General features: G+C 40.4%; 2 protein-coding genes across 5 annotated transcripts in view; one reads left to right on the forward strand and one right to left on the reverse strand.

The window, feature by feature from the left end:
* Positions 1 to 11,122, reverse strand: part of RBKS (ribokinase) — a 73,995-nt gene extending 62,873 nt beyond the window's left edge. For 3 of the 4 annotated variants that reach the window (XM_082671829.1, XM_082671827.1, XM_082671826.1), the window contains exon 1: positions 10,954 to 11,111. In XM_082671829.1, coding sequence (XP_082527955.1) covers positions 10,954 to 11,048 — 95 coding nt within the window. In that variant the 5' untranslated portion in view covers positions 11,049 to 11,111. Of the gene's footprint in view, positions 1 to 10,953 lie in introns of all 4 variants that reach the window. The other variant, XM_082671830.1, reaches the window with a different exon arrangement.
* Positions 11,123 to 11,442: 320 nt separating this feature from the next.
* Positions 11,443 to 21,219, forward strand: part of BABAM2 (BRISC and BRCA1 A complex member 2) — a 434,760-nt gene continuing 424,983 nt past the window's right edge. The window contains exons 1-2 of the mRNA XM_082671824.1: positions 11,443 to 11,553; positions 15,192 to 15,343. Coding sequence (XP_082527950.1) covers positions 15,216 to 15,343 — 128 coding nt within the window. The 5' untranslated portion in view covers positions 11,443 to 11,553; positions 15,192 to 15,215. The remainder of the gene's footprint in view (positions 11,554 to 15,191; positions 15,344 to 21,219) is intronic.

The following is a 21,219-nucleotide window of genomic DNA, read 5'->3' on the forward strand; positions in this document are numbered from 1 at the left end:
TCTTAACTGATTTTGATTTCTAACTCATATCTTTGTCTAGCTAACAAGGCTGTGGCTAAAAAGTCATTTTGTCTGAAGATGCAGCTACTCTTGAATTTATAGAATAGATAAACAATACTCTAGTCAGAAGTGGCCAGCCTTTCAGAGTGTCATATACTTGACCCTTATTTATTTAAATTTTGCTTATGTGTGAGAAAGTATGCTAGGCATTGGGAGAGCCAGTAAAGCCAAGCATGTTATGCTTTTCTCCCACGTTGCAGTCTTACATGGCTTTTCATTCACATCTCTGTTCAAATGTTACCTCCTTGGAGAGGCCTTCCCAGACCACCTTACAGGTGAGATATCCCCTTCCTAATTGAATTTTTGTAAAGTATTCATTCATTCATTCTGACAAATAACACTAGGATTTTGGATCAGATCCAGCCTTTTGATTACTCTTAATTGTGTTAGTTCTCCATGTCCCAATCCCCTGTGGGGTGACATGATGAGAGAAACCTTTAAATCGTGAATTTTGGGAGTTGATGTAGGACAGCTGACACAGCTGCTGCTCTTCCTCGCCTCTCGGGTGGGGTGGGGCAGAGAGAGGGAGGGAGGGAGGGGAGAAGAATATGACCTGCTGACTTTTGCTCTGTAATGTAAACAAATCCCCTTAGGGGAAAGGAGGGGGAGGTCTTCAGGTTTACAGTCCCTAGAATGTAAATACATGTATCCAAGGAAAAAGTCTCTAAATCTCTCCAGAGATCTCTGACTTGTACAGTTTGTTTGCTGTTCAAACATTCTTTAATCCAAGTGCCAACCGTCTTTCTCAGAAAGTCATGATCATGCACAAATGTGAAAACATTCACGGAGCATCGCATCCCAACAGTTTTCTTCATAGCAATACCGTTGCCCAACGTTACAACACTCACTTCTTTCCTTCCTCTTGCCCTAGCTTCTTTTGGATTAATTGTATTCCATTTCTTCCTCACTATTGATGTGTTATTAACCCCACCTCTTTTTTTCTATTTTTTATAAGTGACTGATCTAGGGTTTATTTATTGTAGTGCAAGTTTCCAGTAATAAATTCTCTTGGCTATTGTTTTCCTGTCTTTATTTCCCCAACATATTTGAAGGATACAGAATTTTATGTTGACAGTTTATTTTTCCAGTACTTTAAAGATTTCATTTTTTTCTGGATTGCATTGTTTCTAATAAGAAGTCTGCAGTCAATCTTTTCTCCCCTTATGTAATGTGTATTTTTCCCTCTGGTTGCTTTTAAGAGTTTCTAATTGGCTTGCAGGAATTTGATTACAGTGTGCTTTGCTATGGTTTACATTATGTTTATCCTACTTGGGGTTCATTGAAATTCTTAGATCCATGTGTTTATATTTTTCATAACATTTGAAAAAAATTCAGCCATTGTTTCTTCAAATAGTTTTTGTGCCTCTCCCACTCTTTTTTTCTTCTTAGATTCCATTTACACACGATAGACTGCTTGTCTCATATCACAGAGGCTCTGTGCATTTTGCTCAGTCATGCTTTTCCTCTACGCTTCAATTTAGATAATCTCTATTCACTGTCTTCAAGTACAGTGATCCTTTCTTCTCTAATGTCTACTCTGCTGATAAGCCCATCAAATGAATTTTTCATTTCAAATACTGCGCCTTTCATTTCTTAAATCTCTGTTTGGTTCTTTTATACGTCTTCCACTTTTCTCATTATGTTCAAGTTCTTTAAATCACTGAGCATATTTACAAGGGCTCTTCTAAAATTCCTTTCTGTGAATTCCATCATCCCTGTCATTTCTGTGTTGGCTTTGACTTTTTTTTCCCTCAGTTATGGATAACATTTTCTTGATTCTTTGCATGTCTAATGACTTTTGATTTAATGCGAAACATTGCAAATGTTACATCGGGTGTCTTAATTCTATTGTATTTTTCCAAAGGGTTGAACTTTTTCAGGCAGTTAATTTGTGGATCTGTTTGATCCTTTGAGGAATGTTTTTGGAGTTGTTACAGTGAGTTTAGAGTACCTTTACTTTAGGGCAAGTTTACCCCTTCTAACTAAATTGTGATCCTTCTTGGATCTCCACTGAATGCTCCAGGGGTTCAACAATGTCTCTGGCTGGACAGAACTCAACACCTCCCATTCCTGTACAATTTCTGGGACATGTTCAGCTTAGAGCTCTCCAGTAGTTGCCCAGCTTTGTGGAGTTTCTATGTATGTCCATTTAGCATTTAGCAACAGACTCAAGGGGACTCCTTTGCAGATTTCTGGACCTTCCCCTGATTAGCTCCTTCTCTTCCAGTATATGTTCCCATAAATCCTAGCCACCGTAGTCTTCCTAAGTTATGAACTCAGTTTTCTCAACTCACTGATGCTGCCATGCTTCCCTTGAGTTCCTCCTCTCTGTGCGATGGTAAGTAATGTGCCTCCAGGACTTACCTTGTTTGTTTCCTTTCTCTTCTGGATAACACTACTGTTGTTCAATATCAGAAACAGTTGCTTCATATATTTTGTCCCATTTTCTAGTTGTTTATGGTGGGAAGGTAAGTCTTACACTAGTTATTCTAATGTGGTCAGAAGTAAATATTTTTGAATGAATGTTCTACACCTTAAAAGACACTTAGTTGGGATGACAGAATCCCACATACATAATAAATCATACAGGGACTTCCTTGGTGGCACAGTGGTTAAGACTGCGTGCTCCCAATGTAGGGGGCCCAGGTTCTATCCCTGGTCAGGGAACTAGATCCCACATGCATGCCATAACTAAGGGTTCACATGCCACAACTAAGGAGCTGGCGAGCTGCAACTAAGGTGCCCACCTGCCACAACTAAGGAGCCTGCCTGCTGCAACTAAGACCCAGCACAACGAAAAAAAAAAAAAGCAAAAAAGCATATGGCTCCGCATTAAAAAAAAAAAAATCATACAATGAGGTGAGAGCAGGGCAAAAGTGCTATGTATGACTGTAGCCCAAGTAGAATGGTTATTAAACAAATGTGGTCAGAATAACAGGGACAAAACAGGCTCACGTCTTTCTTCAGTCTTCCAATGTGGGATAGAGGACTGAGTACAGAAGGTACCAGAGGCATACAGGTCAAAGTATTAAAAATATAAAAACTAAAACACCATCTAATGTCAACTAATCTTTTTGAATAATTTTATATATATATATATATATACACACACACACCTCCTTACTCCCAGCTGAGAAAAGTCCTGGAGAAAGAATAAAAGCTTGGATAGGGAGGTGCTGAATGAGCTAATTTTGGAACTACAAGGTGCAAGAGGAGAGGGCAGGAGAAATACATATATGTATGTGTATGGGGGATTAGCGAGTGGGGACTGGACAACTACAGGATGGCATAAAGGTATGTGGGACAATCAGGATGCAGAAAAAAAGGAGCAGAAAGAATTGCTGAGACATTTATCAAAGTTCCTGATGAAAAATGTTTTAATTCATTGAAGAAGACAAGCAAAGTATGACTGTGTCAAATAACTATACACCAAGATTTTATTTTCTATTTTGCCAATTAATTATAGTAAATTTTAAATTTCAAAATGACTCCTGTCACCACATTGTAATTATCTCTAGGCTAGTTCTTCCTGCCATCCGCTGGTGTAGGTAAAAGAAATATACATGGAATTAATTTTATTGTAAGCAAAATATGATCAGAAGGCTAAATCAGCACACAAAAATAATGTATTCTGGAATCAGTTATTAAAAATGTTAAATTACCTACTATGTTTGGTTTTTAGTGCTCATGCTTCTTTCACATTCCCATCATCACGAATAATCAAGAACTGATTATATTGTATTTGAGCTTCACAATACATTTGTAAGATGGGTCAGGACAGGCATTATCATCATTTCTGTCTTAGGAAGGAAGTGAGAACTCAAAAAAGTAATGGCTTATCAAAATGTACATAGCTGTTAGGTAGATGAGCCTAAATCTTAATTCTGGACTTAAGATTCCACTGCCATGGTCTTTAAATCATTCTATGCTACTTTCTTTGACAATCAACTTTCTCTCAATTGTTTTAAATGAAAACTTTAAAAATCTACTCTCTTAGCAATACTGTATTATTAACTATAGTCATGCTGTTGTACATTACATCCCTGTGACCTATTTATTTTATAACTGGGAGTTTGTTCCTTTCGAGCCCCTACCCGTTTCACTCACCCCCACCCCTACCTCTGGCAACCACCCATCTGTTCTTTGTATCTATGAGCTTAGTTTTTAAATTAAATACATTTTTTTTAAGATCCCACATATAAGTGATCTCAAACGGTATTTGTCTAACTTATTCCACTTAGCATAATGCCCTCTAGGTCTATCTAATTCTTCTTCTTTTTTTTCCCCTGGATTAGCACCTGCTTATTTTTCAAGACATGGCTCAGGAGGCATCTTATCCAGGAACTTTCCCCTGTTCTTCCACAGAACCTGCAGGTACTTAGCACACCATACTACAATGATCTATCTTTGTGTCTGCCTTCTTTGGACTATAAATTCCTCAAGAGCAATGACCATGTTATACTAATTGCAGTATCCCTAGCACTTAGCACGCTCTCAGTATTTCAGTATTACGTACAAGTAATCAAAATACTGGAGCAACAGGATGGCATAAAGGTATGTGGGACAATCATCACAAAAGCCCACTTCACCTTGCTCTGCCTAGAATGCAGATACTAGGGTACGAAGAGCTGGCCAAGTAATGGATTGCAAAAGGGACTGCTTAGTAATACCAAACGACAGGTGCTCTTTCTTTGTCATACGTAATTTACCTTTTAACATATATTTTCTTTGAAGGGACCAAAATTAGCAAACTTCCCATGAATGATTTCATTTGAATTTAGGGAATTCAGTTGACAGAAACATGTTTAATGAAACATTAATTTAAAGGTTGATTGGTAACTGATAAGCAACTTTGAAGACCAATTTAAGGAGCGGAAAGAATACTGAAGGATGATATTATATTCCTCTACTATTGGGAACGCACGATACTTCTTGGACCAACATTCCTCTGGCTTTTACTTTCCTGAAAAAGTGACTGCAAAGAGATTTTTCTGTTCTAAATTTGACAAGAAGCTTCTGGTGGAAGGCAGGTTAGAGGGTACCGTAATATGTCAAACACATGTAACCTTTTCTAGGTACAGTATAAAATTTTGGCCTTTTTTTTTTTTTTTAAAGTAATCTAGGTCCAACATTTCATCCACTTTGGATCTAAAAGCTTCTAAATTCACTTATGCCACCTTCCAATTAAAATCTTTTGAGAATTAAGCAATCATTTCCTGACTTGCCAAGGATTAAATTTAGATGCTTGGTTGAACATGAGCCTTACCTCTCCAGCCATCACTTTTAATTGGAGCATGTAAAAGGATAACACAGGGTTTTAGTTGACATCATAGTCTATTGCCATGGAAATGTAAACATGGGTTTGTATTAAGCTTGTCTCAAAACAAGTTTTAGGGGTAGAGAGAGATGGAAGACAAGAGATAAATTATGTAAAATGGATCCTCTCAATGTTGGAGTGCCCTCGGAGCGCAGACCTCAGTGATCTCATCCTGTCTCATGGCTTTAAATACCATCTATACACTGATGACTCTCAAATTCATATCTCCAGCTAGATCTCTCCTCTGAACTCCAAACTCATATATTTAACTGTCTTCTTGACCCCTTCAGCTGGATGTCTAACAGGCATCTCAAATCTCACACGTCCAGCCTGAGCTCCTGATACTGCCCTCTCCTTACGCAACTTGCTCTGTCACAATCTTCTATATCTCAGCACACATCAACTTCCCCTTCCACTTGCAGAGGGCATAGAACTTGGGGTAATCCTTGACCTATCTCGTACTCCTCAGCAAATCCTGTCAGCTCTACCCTCAAAATATAATCAGAAGATGCCCACTTCTCCCCACTTGCACTGTTTTCAAGCTACCATCATTTCTTGCCTGGATTATTGTAATTAACTCTGACCTGGTCTCCCTGTTTGTGCCCTTGCGGGTCATATTATGTCACTTGTCTGCTCAAACCCTCCACTGGCCTTTCATTTCATCCAGGGTAGGACCCAATGTCCTTTAACCATCAATTGCCCTCCCCTCTCCCTTATTTTCTTCTTCAGCTACACTGGACTCCTTGTAGTTCATTGATAATAAGAGGTCTGCTCCTGCCTCAGGGCCTTTGCATATGCTCTTCTTCTGGTTCTCTGTATGGCTTGCTTCCTTTCTTCCTTTAGGTCTTTACTCAAATCACCTTCTCAGTGAGGCTTTCTGTGGCCAATGATCTAAAATTACTACTTTCATCCCTCTTTCATGCTTTATTCTCCTCCTCAGCATTTATCTAACAGAGAATGTATTTTACTTATTTCTAACTGATACTGTCTCTTCCACTAGAATGTAAGCTCCATGAGGCAAGGATTTTTTGCTGTGTTTTTCATTGCTGTATCCTCTGCACCTTGGGAAGTCCAGAGGCACATGGTATAAAATCAATAAATATTTGCTGAATAATTTAAAAAATGGGTGACACATGTCATAAGAAATAAAGATTAGTGAAAGCATGATTAACCAAGGTCTATGAGCCTAACGTCTAAAAAGTTTCATCTGTTGTTAGGTTCTCATGGGAATCTGTCTTTGGAGGAACTTTGACTTAATTTTCCACAAGAACAGACTTGATTTCTCTTATCTCTGCAATGTGGAACTTCAGAGATGACTGTTCAAGGAGGAAGAGAATAATGATAAATACAGGTGGGTATTAAATAATGTTCATTGTTTGTCATGTTGGATGAGCTAATGATTTTTAAAAGTTATTAGTACATAGAGCTTACTATTCATAGTGGACTGAAATTAGAAATGAAAAAAGTTGCTCATTGATTGAATTAGCAGTGTCTGGCACACAGTAATGTAATATATAAAGTGAGTTGGACTTGGATGCCATCCAAGAGGGCTAAGTTATTGAAGTAGTTTTATTTCTGAAGTGATTTTACAGTATAGGCATGGGTGTCCAGGTTGGTTATGGTTAAACTTAGATAGGAAGTAAGGAACAGTAATGATGATACTATCTTTAGATCTGAACATTATAAAGTTGTTACTCCTTGAACATTATAAAGTTGTTATTCCTTGCCATTTTACAAAGTAAACACTTAATGAATGCACAGAATATACGCCCTTAAATGAACTGTACATGAAAAGGGCAATAAATATGAGCCAGAGTTAGAGGTACAATGATACAATGGAAAGATAAAGGTTGAGGGGCTTCCCTGGTGGCGCAGTGGTTGAGAGTCCGCCTGCCAATGCAGGGGACACGGGTTCGTGCCCTGGTCCGGGAGGATCCCACATGCCGTGGAGCGGCTGGGCCTGTGAGCCATGGCCGCTGAGCTTGCACGTCCGGAGCCTGTGCTCCGCAACGGGAGAGGCCACAACAGTGAGAGGCCTGCATACCGAAGGACAAAAAAAAAAGAATGAGAAACCTGGGTTCCCACTAACTGGCTGTATGATTTGGGGTGAGTCATTTAACCTCTCTTAATTACCTCATCTGTAAAATGTGGAGGATGGACTGCTAGGCTTCAATGATTCTCCAAGCTCTAAGTATTATAAGATTTTTTGACTTTAATCACTGTGGTATGCAGAATTATGCCCCACCTCCAGACCAACCCTGCCTCAAAGATGTCCACATCCTAATCCCCGGAACTTGTGAATACGTAATGTTACATGGCAAGGGGGGAATAAAGGCTGCTAATAAGCTACCTTAAAATAACGAGATTATCCTGAATTATCCATTTGGGCGCAATGAAATCACAAGGGTTCTTAAAATGTAGAAGAGGGAGGCAGAAGAGTGAGTGTCAGAGTTATGCCATTGCTGGCTTTGAACATGGAGGAAGAGGCCATGAGCTAGAATGTGAGCAGCCTCTAGAAGCTAGAAAAGGCAAGAAAAAGATTTCCCTTAGAGCCTCCAGAAAGGAACGCAGTCCTACAACTTGATTTTAGCCCAGTGAGACTTGTGTCAGACTTCTGACTTGCAGAATTATAAGTATTAAATTTGTATTGTTTAAGCCATTAAGTTTGTGGTAATTTGTTACAGAAACAATAGAAAAATAATACAATCATGATATGTACCATAACCAGTGAAGTTGGACCCAAGTTTATCATAGAAGCAGGCTTTTAAATAAAAATCCTATACTCAGGTATTTTGTAAAGATCTTCAGAGGCAGAAGTAATCAGAAAAGAAATCATGAAAAGTTTGTTAGCAAAGTCGTGGGAGAGAATCTATAGGGGAATGAAAGTTTTAATAGTGACTCATGTGAAGAATAGAAACCTGGATATCTTATAAAGGAAAGAAAATGGCAAGAGAAGAGAAATTAGAAAGGTTATCCAGGGACTTCCCTGGTGGTGCAGTGGTTAAGAATCCACCTGCCAATGCAGGGGACACAGGTTTGAGCCCTGGTCCGGGAAGATCCCACATGCCACGGAGCAACTAAGCCCGTGAGCCACAACTACTGAGCCTGCGCTCTAGAGCCCGCGAGCCACAACTAATGAAGCCCACACGCCTAGAGCCCGTGCTCCACAACAAGAGAAGCCACTGCAATGAAAAGCCCGCGCACCGCTACAAAGAGTAGCCCCTGCTCACCCCAACTAGAGAAAGCCTGCACAGCGACAAAGACCCAATGCAGCCAAAAATAAATAAATAAAATAAATTTATTAAAAAAAAAAAGAAAGGTTATCCACAATGTAAGAGTTTCTTCTCTGGACCTCACTTTACTCATCTATAAACTGAAGAGATTTAGAGATTATAAATAATCTCTAAATTCCTCTAGCTGTGAAATAAGCTTTTAAATCCTGACAGATGCTAACATGGGCATTTGAGACCCTGCCCTCCCCAAAGTTTGAAGAGTATTCATCTTAGAAAGTACTATAATTATTGTTAATGTGTGATGGTCAAGCTTCACAGAAAGCTCTGACTTAGTTTAACAAGAAGGTGGCTCTGAATTCTAACCCTGGCATTCTTATTCAGGTAGGGTGCATGGGAAAATTATTTAGCTTTCCTTCTCTTCTGTACTTCACGTATAGAATTATGGTAAAATTTTAACTAGATGGATTTTCTAAAGAATGAATTATTTTAGATATCTGAAGGTTTATTCCTTTATGTAACTAAATTTTAAGTATATTTGATGGAACTATTTCTAAAATAAAATACGTGCCCCATTTGTAAATAAAATTTAACGATAACCATATTCCCTTTTCTTGAAAAGAGTCATCGCTAGTAACATCAATTACTATAGTGAGCTGTCAGACAGTGATGCTCTAGACAGCAGTCAGCAAACTATGGCCTGCAGGCTGATTTTGTAAGGCATAGTTTTCACATTCTGTACCTGTTAAAAAAATAAAATAAAAAAGAATATGTGACCGAGACCAAATGTGGCCCAGAAAGCCTAAAATAATTACTATCTGGCTCTTTGAAGAAAGGTTTGCTGACTCTAGCTCTAGAGAAGGATGTGTAGGCCTCTTCACCAAATGTCCAGAACTAGATTGGACTTTATGTTCTGTCACTAAAGGAAGCACATCTATCTTGGCACAATGTAGCTCAAATATTTGCGGGAAAAAAAAGGCTCTTGGTGTTTTGTTTTTTTTTTGCCACACTTGCACACCTGTGGGATCTTAGTTCCCTGATCAAGGACTGAACCTGGGCCCACATCAGTGGAAGGGCAGAGTCCTAAACACCGGACCGCCAGGGAATTCCCCCAGGCTCTTGGCATTTAAAACTCTTTTGTTGTTTGTTGATACACTCTCCTCACTTACAAGTTTTTGGTGATTACTATACCTGCCCCTTGCAGTCTCTCCCCCTTTCTAATTTCCACCTTTCTAATCTCGGTCTGGAAATGTGATAACCTAGTTTATAAATATTTTAAGCAATGTAAGATTAAGTTGGTTATGTGAAGGCCCTAAAACTATTTTCTAAGTAAAACACAGGTGGTTTAGTGCAGGGATTTGGTGACTTATTCTGATTGTCCCAAGGCCTTTTTATTTCATATTTCCAGGTTCTCGGCTATCCTTTGGAAAAGCAAGGTTGCAGGACAGATAAAGTCTTACTGTAGTATGATCATCTTTTATTTTTATAATATAAAAATAGCATTATATCTAAAATGCCACTCACCAAAAAATTAAACTGAAGCAACCTGAATGGTAGGATTTCTTGGGATATGTTTTTTTTCTTTATAATAAATAAACATTGCTTTTACAATCAAAAAAGCCATTTTCATTAAAAAAAAGATAAATTGGGAAGATCTCTTCATCCAATCTCACTGACCTAACTCAACTATTTTCATCTAGCATATTTTGTTTATTTGATCACATTTTTTTTTAATGGTTGTAAATATTGTGCTTACGGGTTTTTATTTTGACTCACACTTGGTTTGCCGTAGGTAACCTATGGTTACTCTAATAGTGAAGAATATGCGGTAAAGATGAAATGCGGGAAAGCCAACAATCAATACGGTGAAAGATGACCGCCTAAAATTTTGACCTCTGCTCCCCTCATTTTATACACGTTCACACGGATAATACCCAATCTGGATAATATTATAGCTCAAAACACTTTAGTTCATTCAGCCTTCAAACAACGCTGTGAGGCGGGCACATTCTCGGGGGTAAAATGACGTGGCCAAAGTCACTCGGCAAGCCAGAGGAGAGTTCAGCAGTCTGGTCAAGGAAACAGCAGCAGGTCTTTGGAGGCGCTGCTAGTTACACTAGAGCTTTCCCTACAGCCCGGCCTTTACGTTCCCTCATCTGACAGTTACGTTTACAAACTCAAACCCTGCTTCTTCTACCCTATCGAGGCACGCTGCGGGCTGCGGACACCTGGAGCTCACACCACAAGTCAACATCCCCAAAGCCCCAGTGCCAAAGCAGTGAGAAGAGAGAGCGCAGTCCGCCCTTCGCTCCAGCCGCAGACTCTGCGTGAGGGCCCCGGACTAACCTGACCAGGTCGGTCATGCAGGAGCCCACCACCACCACCGCCGCCGCCGCCACCTCGTCCTGCCACTGCCTCCCGGGCTCCCCAGACGCGGCCATTGCGCTAAGTCGGCGCTCTCCCACCTGGAGGCTGCCCTTTAACCTTTGCCCGACACCGTAACCAGAGACCCAGCAGCTCCCAAGCTCCCTAACGCCGCGGGCCTTCCGGACGCCCACGAGGGTCGCCCACCTGGATGCCCGAAATAACCCCGCCCACCTACTGCCCCCAGTTCTCCCAGGAATTGTCTCCCTGCACAGCATCTCGTTACACAGCCCTCCTAATCGTTCCACGCTCCGCGCAGCTCGCCGCACACGAGGCAGGCGCGGAGGAAGGAACTTTCAGGCACTACAGGGACGCCCTTCCGAGCGCCCGGCCTGGTGCGGCCGGGGACGCGCACGCCGACCGGCTCCTGGGCCGCAGAGGGGACGGGGCGGGGCGGGACGTCCGGGGACGCGCACGCATCTGGGCCGCGGTGCGCGCGCAGGTTGGTGCGTCGGTCGGGGGCGCGCTCGGGTAACCTGTACCCCCACGTAGTCGCCGGTTACCGATCGGACTAAGTTCCAGGTACCTGGACTGGGGCTGGTGCGGGGAGGTTGGATCCCGAGTCGCACAGGTGGCGCTGAGGACCGTGGTTTAAATATGCCCAGGGCTCGCCTTCTCTTCCTATAGAGAAGGCCCCTGTTCCAAAGATGCCCTGCTCATCCCCATGACGCTGGTCCCCTCAAGAACGAGCCCCCAAGGCCAGAGGCTGCTCTCTCCACACTTAGCCCGCCCCCTGGTCCCTGAATAAGCTCAGACTCCCTCCTTCCCGCCTGATGAGGGAATCATACAATTTGGGGGAAGGAAGAGCGTCCCCTTTTAGTTGTTCCCTTTTAGAGCGGGGTGGTCATTCTTTGGGTTCGAGCCGACTTGTTTTTCTTGAATGTTGCCCCTTGGAGAAATTGCTTCCCCAGTGTAACTTCCCTCGTGCGCTGTATGACGTCGACGTGACGCAGCAGGACGCCACCCCTTTCCGTTCCATGACGTAAGCTGGGCACATGTTTCCGTGTTTGTCATCCCATCTTAATTGCAAGAAACTAGGCGATGCTTTAGACGTCTTTGTATTCCCCAGACTACCCATCAGAGGACCTCATGTGACCCTGTCTTGAGGCAGCAGACCCCTGTAAAAATTGTATTTTTGCATTTTCCTTGTGTATGTTATACGTCAAAATCAGGAAGTAGAAAATGCACAACTGGCATTCAAGGGAGGCTGGCCACCGTAAAATTTAGACTATCTGGGATCTATTATTGTGCTTTGATGTGTAAAAGCTACTACTGGGGGGTGATCTCTCATCCGTGTCCCTGGCTCAAATGCCAAACAGCCATCATTTTTGGCTGTTCGGTGACCTCTGATTTTGGAGTCAGGTTTTTTTTTTTTTTCCTCAGAGAAGTCACAACAGCTACGGTTGAAACATTTTAATGCTGCATGAAATCTTGCACTGTCAAAAGATAGTATTATGGCTGTTCTGGAAACAAAGACAAATTCATTCCTTCAGGTGTCATTCTAAGGTCATGAGAGTTGCTGAATTGGATGGGGTGTTGTCACCTGAAGTATAGTTTGGTTTCTGGAGCAGGTTTGTTCCCTTTAGCATTTGCCTAGTGAATCACTCAGGCCAGCTTCAGCAGTAGGCCAAGAGTAGTCTAATTTTTTCTAGTTGTCAAGCAACCATTAGTTTAAATTCATGACTTTTTGTTCATTTTACTAGATGTATGTGTTAAAAGAAACATAAATTCACTTTGATGCTTTTCTCTTTGGTGATTGAAGTTATGTTTATTTGAGAAGAAGATGAGTATAGTGGACTTTGAGAGAGATCTGAATTTGAATTCCGATCCTCTGCTTGCTAGGTTTGTGACTTTGAACAAGTTACTTAGTCTTGCCGAGCGTTAGTTTTCTTATCTGTGAAATGGGAACAATAATACTAATCAGAGAACAAGGTAGTTATTGGGAAGTAAATGAAATTACAGATAGAGATGTATAATATAGTGCTTGATACTCAGTAGATTTTCAGAATGTGTTGGTTCTGTTTCCCTTTTTCATAGAAATGAGAGGTCAAATAATAATAGGTATTGTGGGGAAATACATGGAAGAATAATTTTGTAATGTAGGTAAGGTCCTTTTGCTTTTTCCAAGATGAGTATTTCTGTTTTGCATATGATCTAGATAAGCATCCTTTCAAGAACTGTGACATCAGTGGGTAGAAATAAAAGTGGAAATGTTGCAGAATAGGAAAAAAGTAGACTTCAAAGTGATAATATGGTCTAGTATACTATTAAAAGACAAATTATAAAAGTTATCCATATCATCTGTAAAATGGGAATTCTAATATATGCCTTACCGTCCAGAGTTGTGAAGGTCCACTGCACTAATGTATATGGAAGCTCTTTATAAGTGATAAAGTGTTATGAAAATGTACATGATTTTAATGACTGAATACAGTGCATTAGATGTTTATTCTTATTTTGTGATGAAATATTGGAATGGTGGAGGAAGATCATCTGTTAAGTGGTCGGAAGAGGAGGTCGTTTTATATTTGCAGAAAGGATGGTTTGAGTACTAAAGTATAAAGCTTTTTCTGCTTCAGAGGTACTTCTGGGTGTCATCACTATGTAGGGTCACAGTGTTATTATTTTTTGAAAGATCACTGCAGTTCTGCCCTTTATTACTACTCTGAAGTGATTAAAACAGGTACTAGTTTTCAACGTTTAGCAGGGAGCTGTAAAGCCTCATATGGCATAATATATGAAAACTAGAACGAGAACATCATTTACCTGTAATTGTAACTTGCAGGAAATTAATTTGCTTTTGATGTGGGATTATCCTTTCAGATCGAGGAAGAAAATGATCATTTAAATTGACTTATTCACCTCTGAAAGTGGAGGCTTTCATTTAGAAATCTATTAAGAGGAATTCAGGTACTCCCTCCTCCAGCCCCGTGGGTTTCCAAGTAATTTAGAGATGATTTATTGCTTTTACTTTTGTATTTTCAAGTCTAAGAACTTCTTAGTGCCTTAAAGTCAAAAACTTTTAGATCCATGTTAGTTTGTGTTGCTTAATATCTGGATAGGTGTGTGCTTTCATGATTTAATTGTTAAGTAGATTTTTGCCACATCTCAGATATGCTATCTTCTACCAGATTTTTTGAGGGCATAATGTCTTCTCTTCATACCTAAACATTTCTCTAGCTTTTGTCTCCTTATTCACATAGTTATTAAAAGATGTTTATTGGGTGCTTAGTGTGTGCCAGGTACTTTTGTTAAACACTAGGGATTCAAGATAGTTTTGCAGGTGAATTCCCTAATGGCGCAGTGGTTAAGAATCCTCCTGCCAAGGCAGGGGACATGGGTTCAAGCCCTGGTCCAGGAAGATCCCACATGCTGCGGAGCAACTAAGCCCGTGCACCACAACTACAGAGCCTGCACTCTAGAGCCCATGCTCCGCAATAAGCGAAGCCACTGCAATGAGAATCCCATGCACCGCAACACAGGGTAGCCCCCTCTCCCCGCCACTAGAGAAAGCCCGTACGCAGCAACCAAGACCCAACGCAGCCTAAATAAATAAATAAATTTATTAAAAAAAAAAAAAGACAGTTCTGCAGGGGAGAGATCACTAAGCAGGTAATTATAATACACTGTGGAGGGGAAGTAATTAAGGGAGGTATAGCAGAAGTAAATAATTTCTAGTAAGTAACAATTGCAAGTAGGATATGCTGCTTCTAGAATTTTACGTAGTTTTATCAATCATGTTCTTACTCTTTGTGGGGACACAGAGGGAGGGATTCCTAACCTAGTGGTGTGTGCGTTTTGTGTGATGCGGAAGAGGATTGTCAGTGAAGACTTGAGGCTTCAACTAAAGTAGGACCTGCCAATTGTAAGATAGAGTGGGACAGCTTTTAAGTACAGTGAGGCAACGTAGAAATTGGCTTTGGAAAGGGGGAGGAAATTGGATTTCAGGGGTTGCTGCTGCTCCTGAAAAGTCTGCGTCCCGAATAGGTGAGCAGTAGGGAGATAGGTTCTTCCAGGGGGTCATTTGAAGAGGCTGCTCTAAGACAGGAAATAAGGTATCATGCAAGAGATACTTCTGTGTGCTGTGCTAGTTTCCAGGAAGCTTGTTATATCTCGTTCCTTTGGATATTCTGATCATTATTCTTTCCTTCTCCTTTCAGTGGTGATCTGCAAGTCAAGTTAAAATGTCTCCGGAAGTGGCCTTGAACCGAATTTCTCCAATGCTCTCCCCATTCATATCTAGCGTGGTCCGCAATGGGAAAGTGGGACTGGATGCTACAAACTGTTTGAGGATAACTGACTTGAAATCAGGGTATGTACCAGAACCAATCCAAGCTTTAGCTAATAGCAAACCTTTCTCACCAGGCTTGTAAAAATTGAACACCACAGAAATTCATCAAGTCATGACCTTATCACGTGTTGACTGGTTTTGTCCAGTTCTTGACATTTTATGTTTCAAGTTGTTTTAGCTGTGCTGTGGGCCATCGCTTTATGATCAGAATGTTCTTTTTTATTTTAAAGGCATATCTCTTTGTTAACAGCGTGCCGTGTGGTTTTTAGCAAGTGTGTTTTTCATCATTGACTTGTTTTCTTGCTGTGTCTTCTGCAATTCAGTATGCACTGTAAGAGCTGGGATTTAAGATTGTGAATCTGACATTATTTGATAGCCTCTCCTAATAGGAAATTTATAATAGCTAGCCAACAATGAGTCATTTTTCACAACTGAGTTGAAACAGTAATATCTCAGGCCAGAAATGTTGCATTAAGATCCCAACTTTTTCCAAGGGGGGGAAAGCGGGGGGTGGGGAGTGGGATGAACTGGGAGATTGGGATTGACATATATATACTAATATGTATAAAATAGATAACTACTAAGAACCTGCTGTATATAGCACGGGGAACTCCACTTCTCTGTACAGTAGAAACTAACACAACATTGTAAAACAACTATACCCCAATTAAAAAAAAAACAAACCCAACTTTTTATTTTGAAATACATTTACTTAAAGAAAAGTTACAAAAATGCTACAGAAAATTATCATCATTACATGATGATAATTACTCTGTAAGCCTTATTTGAATTTTGCCAGTTTTCCCATTAATGTCCTTTTTTGGTCCAGGATCCAATCCAGGATACAAATTGCATTTACCTGTGACAGTTCCTGTTTTTCTTTGTCTTTCATGATTTTGAAGCTTTTAAAGGTAGCACTGGTTAGTTACTTTGTAAAATGTTGCTCAGTACAGGTTTGCCTAATGTCTTCCCTTTATTAGAGTGAGAAACACATTATTTTTCCACCCAAGAATACTACAGAAGAGATGTTGAACCATTTTCAGTGCATCAAATCAGGGAGTACATGATGTTCATAAGTCTAGTTATTGGTATATTAACTTTGACCACTTGGTTAAGATTGTGTGTACCAGGTTTCTCTACTGTAAAGTTAACTGACTTTCCCTTTGTAATTCGTAAGTGTCTTGTGGAGTGACATTTTGAGACTGTGCAGATGTTCTGTTTCTCATCATACTTTTGTCCATTAATTTCAGCATCCATTAATTGTTCTTGCCTGCAATAATTGTTACTGTGGTTCTTGTATAAGGGTGATTTTTAATGTCCCTATTCCTCCCACATTTAGTAATTTGAATTCTGTAAAGAAGCACTATTCCTTCCCACCCCCCAATTATTTATTTATTCTGTTGTTTATTTATGTCAGTATGAAATTTTAGGTATTTATTTTATTCTGTTGGTTATAATCCAAATACTATATTCATTTATTTTTTTGGCTCAGTTGTTCTAGTCTTTGTCACTGAGAGCCCTGTCAAGGTGGCTTTTGAGCATATCCCCATCATTTTTTGAGCATTTTCCTACTAGAAACATTACATTCTTGATTCTTTTAGCTTTTGTTTTTTAAGCTCTTTTGTTTTTGCCTTCTGCAAATCTTGCTATTTTCAGACTAAGCTGAAGACCTTGATATAAGGTAGTAAGTTAGAGAAGACTAGGTTAGTTGGACATTTTATTGGAATGGTAGGCTGTTTTTTAAAAGATCTGGTATTACCTTCAATTTAATTAATCAGCAGGCCTGAGGTTTCCTTTTTGGGGTAATGAAAATGTTCTAAAATTAGTTAGTGGTGATGGTTACACAACTCTGTAAATATACCAAAAAATGACGGATTTATGCACCTATAAGGGTGAATTTTATAGTTTGTGAATTATATCTCATTAAAGTTGTCATTAAAAAAAAAACACATCTGTGTACCAGGGATGTTTACTGGCTTGAATGGCTAGGACATGCAAAAAGGTCTTTTTTCTTTAGTTTGTCACAAGCATTCTTTTCAGAGGTATTGAAGACATGAGAGGGGATTGATGCCCAGAGGACTGGGGACTGGTTTATGTAAGATGATATAAACGTGTAAACCTGAACTTCCTACTCCTTTATTGGTATTCTGAGAGAACAGTTGGATTCATCAACATAAGGTCACTTTACTTTTTTGTAGACTCCCTTTTTGGTGCTTCCCAAATCCTGAATGTTTAGTTGAGTGTTTATTTGTTTTTTTTTTTTTTTTTTTGCTGTACGCGGGCCTCTCACTGTTGCGGCCTCTCCCGTTGTGGAGCGCAGGCTCTGGACACGCAATCTCAGTGGCCATGGCCCACGGGCCCAGCCGCTCCACGGCATGTGGGACCCTCTCGGACCGGGGCACGAACCCGTGTCCCCTGCATCGGCAGGCGGATTCTCAACCCCTGCGCCACCAGGGAAGCCCTAGTTGAGTGTTTAAATGCAAATAGTGGATCTGATGATCAATTTGAAATGAATCCACTAAACCTGGCTGTGTCTGGACTCGCTCTGTGAAAAATATTTGAAACAGTGTTTAATGACTTGTAGTATTTATGGAATTTACTTTCTTTTGATTTAAAAAAAGAATAAAAATACCTCTACCTACATTAACAAAGCTGCTACACATAAAATGATGTGAAAAGCCTTATTAATCTAGAGCATTATTGATGCCTTTTATGTAGTACTTGGCTGAAAGATTCATGAAAGTTCTTTCGAAGCTCATTAACAATTCTTTCCTCGGTCCTTCCGTCAACCAAAGTGTGAATTCCTCAAGTTTCTATAGCAAAACAATGGCAGAGTTAGAGAAGAGAATTTTTTTCTTTTGGTGTGTCACTTTTGGCATTTCCCTTTCTTTTAGATCAGCAGCACTCAGTTATGAGAATTGGGATTAACATTTGGAATTTCTATTAACTCAACGGGCACATACCCTGTAGGACACAGTGTACACGGAAGTATAAAATGAGGAGACTGATTTTTAGAGGTCATAAGAACCAGTCTTGTTACTGTATATAGCTACTTGCCCTTGAAGAGATGAGGTACCAGAGTATCTATATTCTAGGTCTGACTCACAGAAGGAATAGATAGGCAAGAATCTATGCAAAGTAAGTTTTGTTTGCTTTTTTTGTAATCGCAATTCATCTTTATTTCTCTTATGGCAACTAAATCTTTCTACCTTATCTAAGATTATGTGTGTTTCTAAACTCCGTTGCTAGGCTGTCAGTATTAAGGCCAGGATTCTTGTTTAATTAATTAATTTTTTAATACTCTTAAAAAAATTTTTTTTTATTTGTTTTTGGCTGCGGTGGGTCTTCATTGCTGCACGCGGGCTTTCTCTAGTTGTGGCGATGGGGGGCTACTCTTCGTTGTGGTGCGTGGGCTTCTCATTGTGGTGGCTTCTCTTGTTGCAGAGCACAGGCTCTGGGAGCGCGGGCTTCAGTAGTTGTGGCACGCAGGCTCAGTAGTGTGGCTTGCGGGCTCTAGAGCGCAGGCTCAGTAGTTGTGGCGCACGGGCTTAGTTGCTTCGTGGCATGTGGGATCTTCCTGGACCACGGAGCGAACCTGTGTCCCCTGCATTGGCAGGCGGATTCTTAACTACTGCGCCACCAGGGAAGCCCTGCCCGTCTTTTAAGTGGATTGTTTATATATTTTTATTGATCTTAAAATATTATTTACGTATTTTGGATACTAATCTTTCGGCAGTTACATATATTACAAATATCTGCATTTAGTCTGTGGCTTATGTTCTTAATTTGGTGCTACTGATGTCCAGAAGTTTTAATTTAATGAAGTCAGATTCATCAATATTTTCCTTTTTAGATTTGGGCCCGTGCGTGCGTGCGTGTGTGTGTGTGTGTATTTGTAAGAGAGAGAAAGGGACCACTTCAGGAAATTCTGTCCTACACAAAAGTAATATATTTTTCTCTATGAATTTTAAAGTTTTCCTTTTTTTTTTTTTTTTGTGGTACTCGGGCCTCTCACTGTTGTGGCCTCTCCCATTGCGGAGCACAGGCTCCGGACACGCAGGCTTAGCGGCCATGGCTCACGGGCCCAGCCGCTCCGCGGCATGTGGGATCCTCCCGGACCAGGGCACGAACCCGTGTCCCCTGCATTGGCAGGTGGACTCTCAACCACTGCGCCACCAGGGAAGCCCAAATTTGGGTTTTGAGAGAGAATCAAGAATGACTTCTTTTTTAGCTTGAGTGAGTGGGTAGGTAGATGGTCATGCCATCTGCTGACATGGGAAGGTGAGAAGATTGATGGAGGAACGGCTTTAATCTGGATTGATTGTTGTCTAGGTCTGCCAGGCAGCTCTCATTGTATCACTGTATCATTCCCTTTGCCTCTTTCCTGTGTTGAATCTCATATCTTACTTTCTTGTTTTACCCTCTAGCTTTGTTGGAGCATGTACTCCAATAGCATCCTAAGAAAAGGAGAAGAGGAGGTTCATTTTTGAGTACCTGAGAGTCTGAAAATATCTTTATTCTACTTTAAACTTGGTTGATAATTTGGGCAGGTGCAAAAGTGTAGGTTGCAAATTATCTTCCTTTTGAATTTTGGAGGCCTTGATCTGTAAGCTTGGGGACCCCCAACACATATTGTTGTTTTATGGATGTAGTATTTTCTTTTCTGTAGGATATTAACTGTAGTTTTTTTTTTTTTTTTCAGTTGAGGTATAATTGACTAAATGTTTAAAAAATGTTTAAATATTTCTTTTATACCTTGCATCATCTCTGTTTTGCTGTCTTTCATGTTGGTGGCTTTCCTTAAACTGATGATTCTTGGCTGTCCATGTCTATTAAAGGCTGAAGTTCTAAAATGTGAATTTGAAGCTCTTTGAGCGTAGGTGGGCTTGTCAACCACTGAGCTTCACTGCATTGTGATCAAGCAGTGTGGTGTTGTGATTTATATTTATCTCATATATATTTGGTCTTCAGCCACAGTTCTAGGCTCATAGCTCCCAAACCCTTGAAATTTCCTGAATGGCAAGAGCGGTGAAGTAATATTTGGTCTCTTGTCCTCAGTTCCTGAAAATGCTTGAGGGAAGGTGACTTTTGGATCCCACCCAAGGGTGGGAGCTGGTTGCCAGGAGAACAAACCCTGTGCTTGGAAGGTTGGAACTTTCAGTCCCACCCCTTGACCTTTGGGGAGGGAAGAGGGGCTAGAGGTTGAATCAGTCACTAATGGCCAGTGATTTAATCAATCATGCCTATGTAATAATGCAGCTGCCATAAAAACCCAGAAGTTCTGGCTGTTGATTTGATCCTTTAATGTCCCTTTATAGTGAGTCAGTAATCTAGTGAGTAAAAGGGTTTTCCTGAGTTCTGTGAGCTGTCCTTGCAAATTAGTAGAACCTGAGGAGGGGGTGGTGGGAACCTCTGATTTATAGCCAGTGGGTCCCTGGCATCTGAAGTGGAGGTGGTCTTATGGGACTGAGCCCTTTAACTGTGGAATCTGATTTTATCTCTGGATAGATAGTGTCAGAATTGAGTTGAATTGTCAGAAACCAGTAGGGTGAGAATTGCTGTTGGTATGGGGAAGCCTCCACATGTACATTGGAATTGGGTCCAGGAACTGTTTTTCAGGCAGTGAAAAACCTGGCCTTTTTATTAGGTGATTGTCAGTTTCATTATCTGGAGGTCTTTTCTCTGGGGCTATAAAAAGTTAAAGTGCCTCTATGGATGTATATATTCCTATGTGTCAGCAAAATTTCAATTATTAGACCAAAGAGTATGTAAATTTTAAGGCTTTTGATGTATTTAATATATTGGTTTATTGTATTTATATGTAAGGATATGGAAATGTACACATACTTGTTTTCAGAAATGTATTATCAATTTATACTCCCACTAGTAGTATATGA

The sequence above is a fragment of the Grampus griseus genome (genome assembly GCF_964374135.1).
Source record: "Grampus griseus genome assembly, chromosome: 15".
NCBI classification, from domain to species: Eukaryota; Metazoa; Chordata; class Mammalia; order Artiodactyla; family Delphinidae; genus Grampus; species Grampus griseus.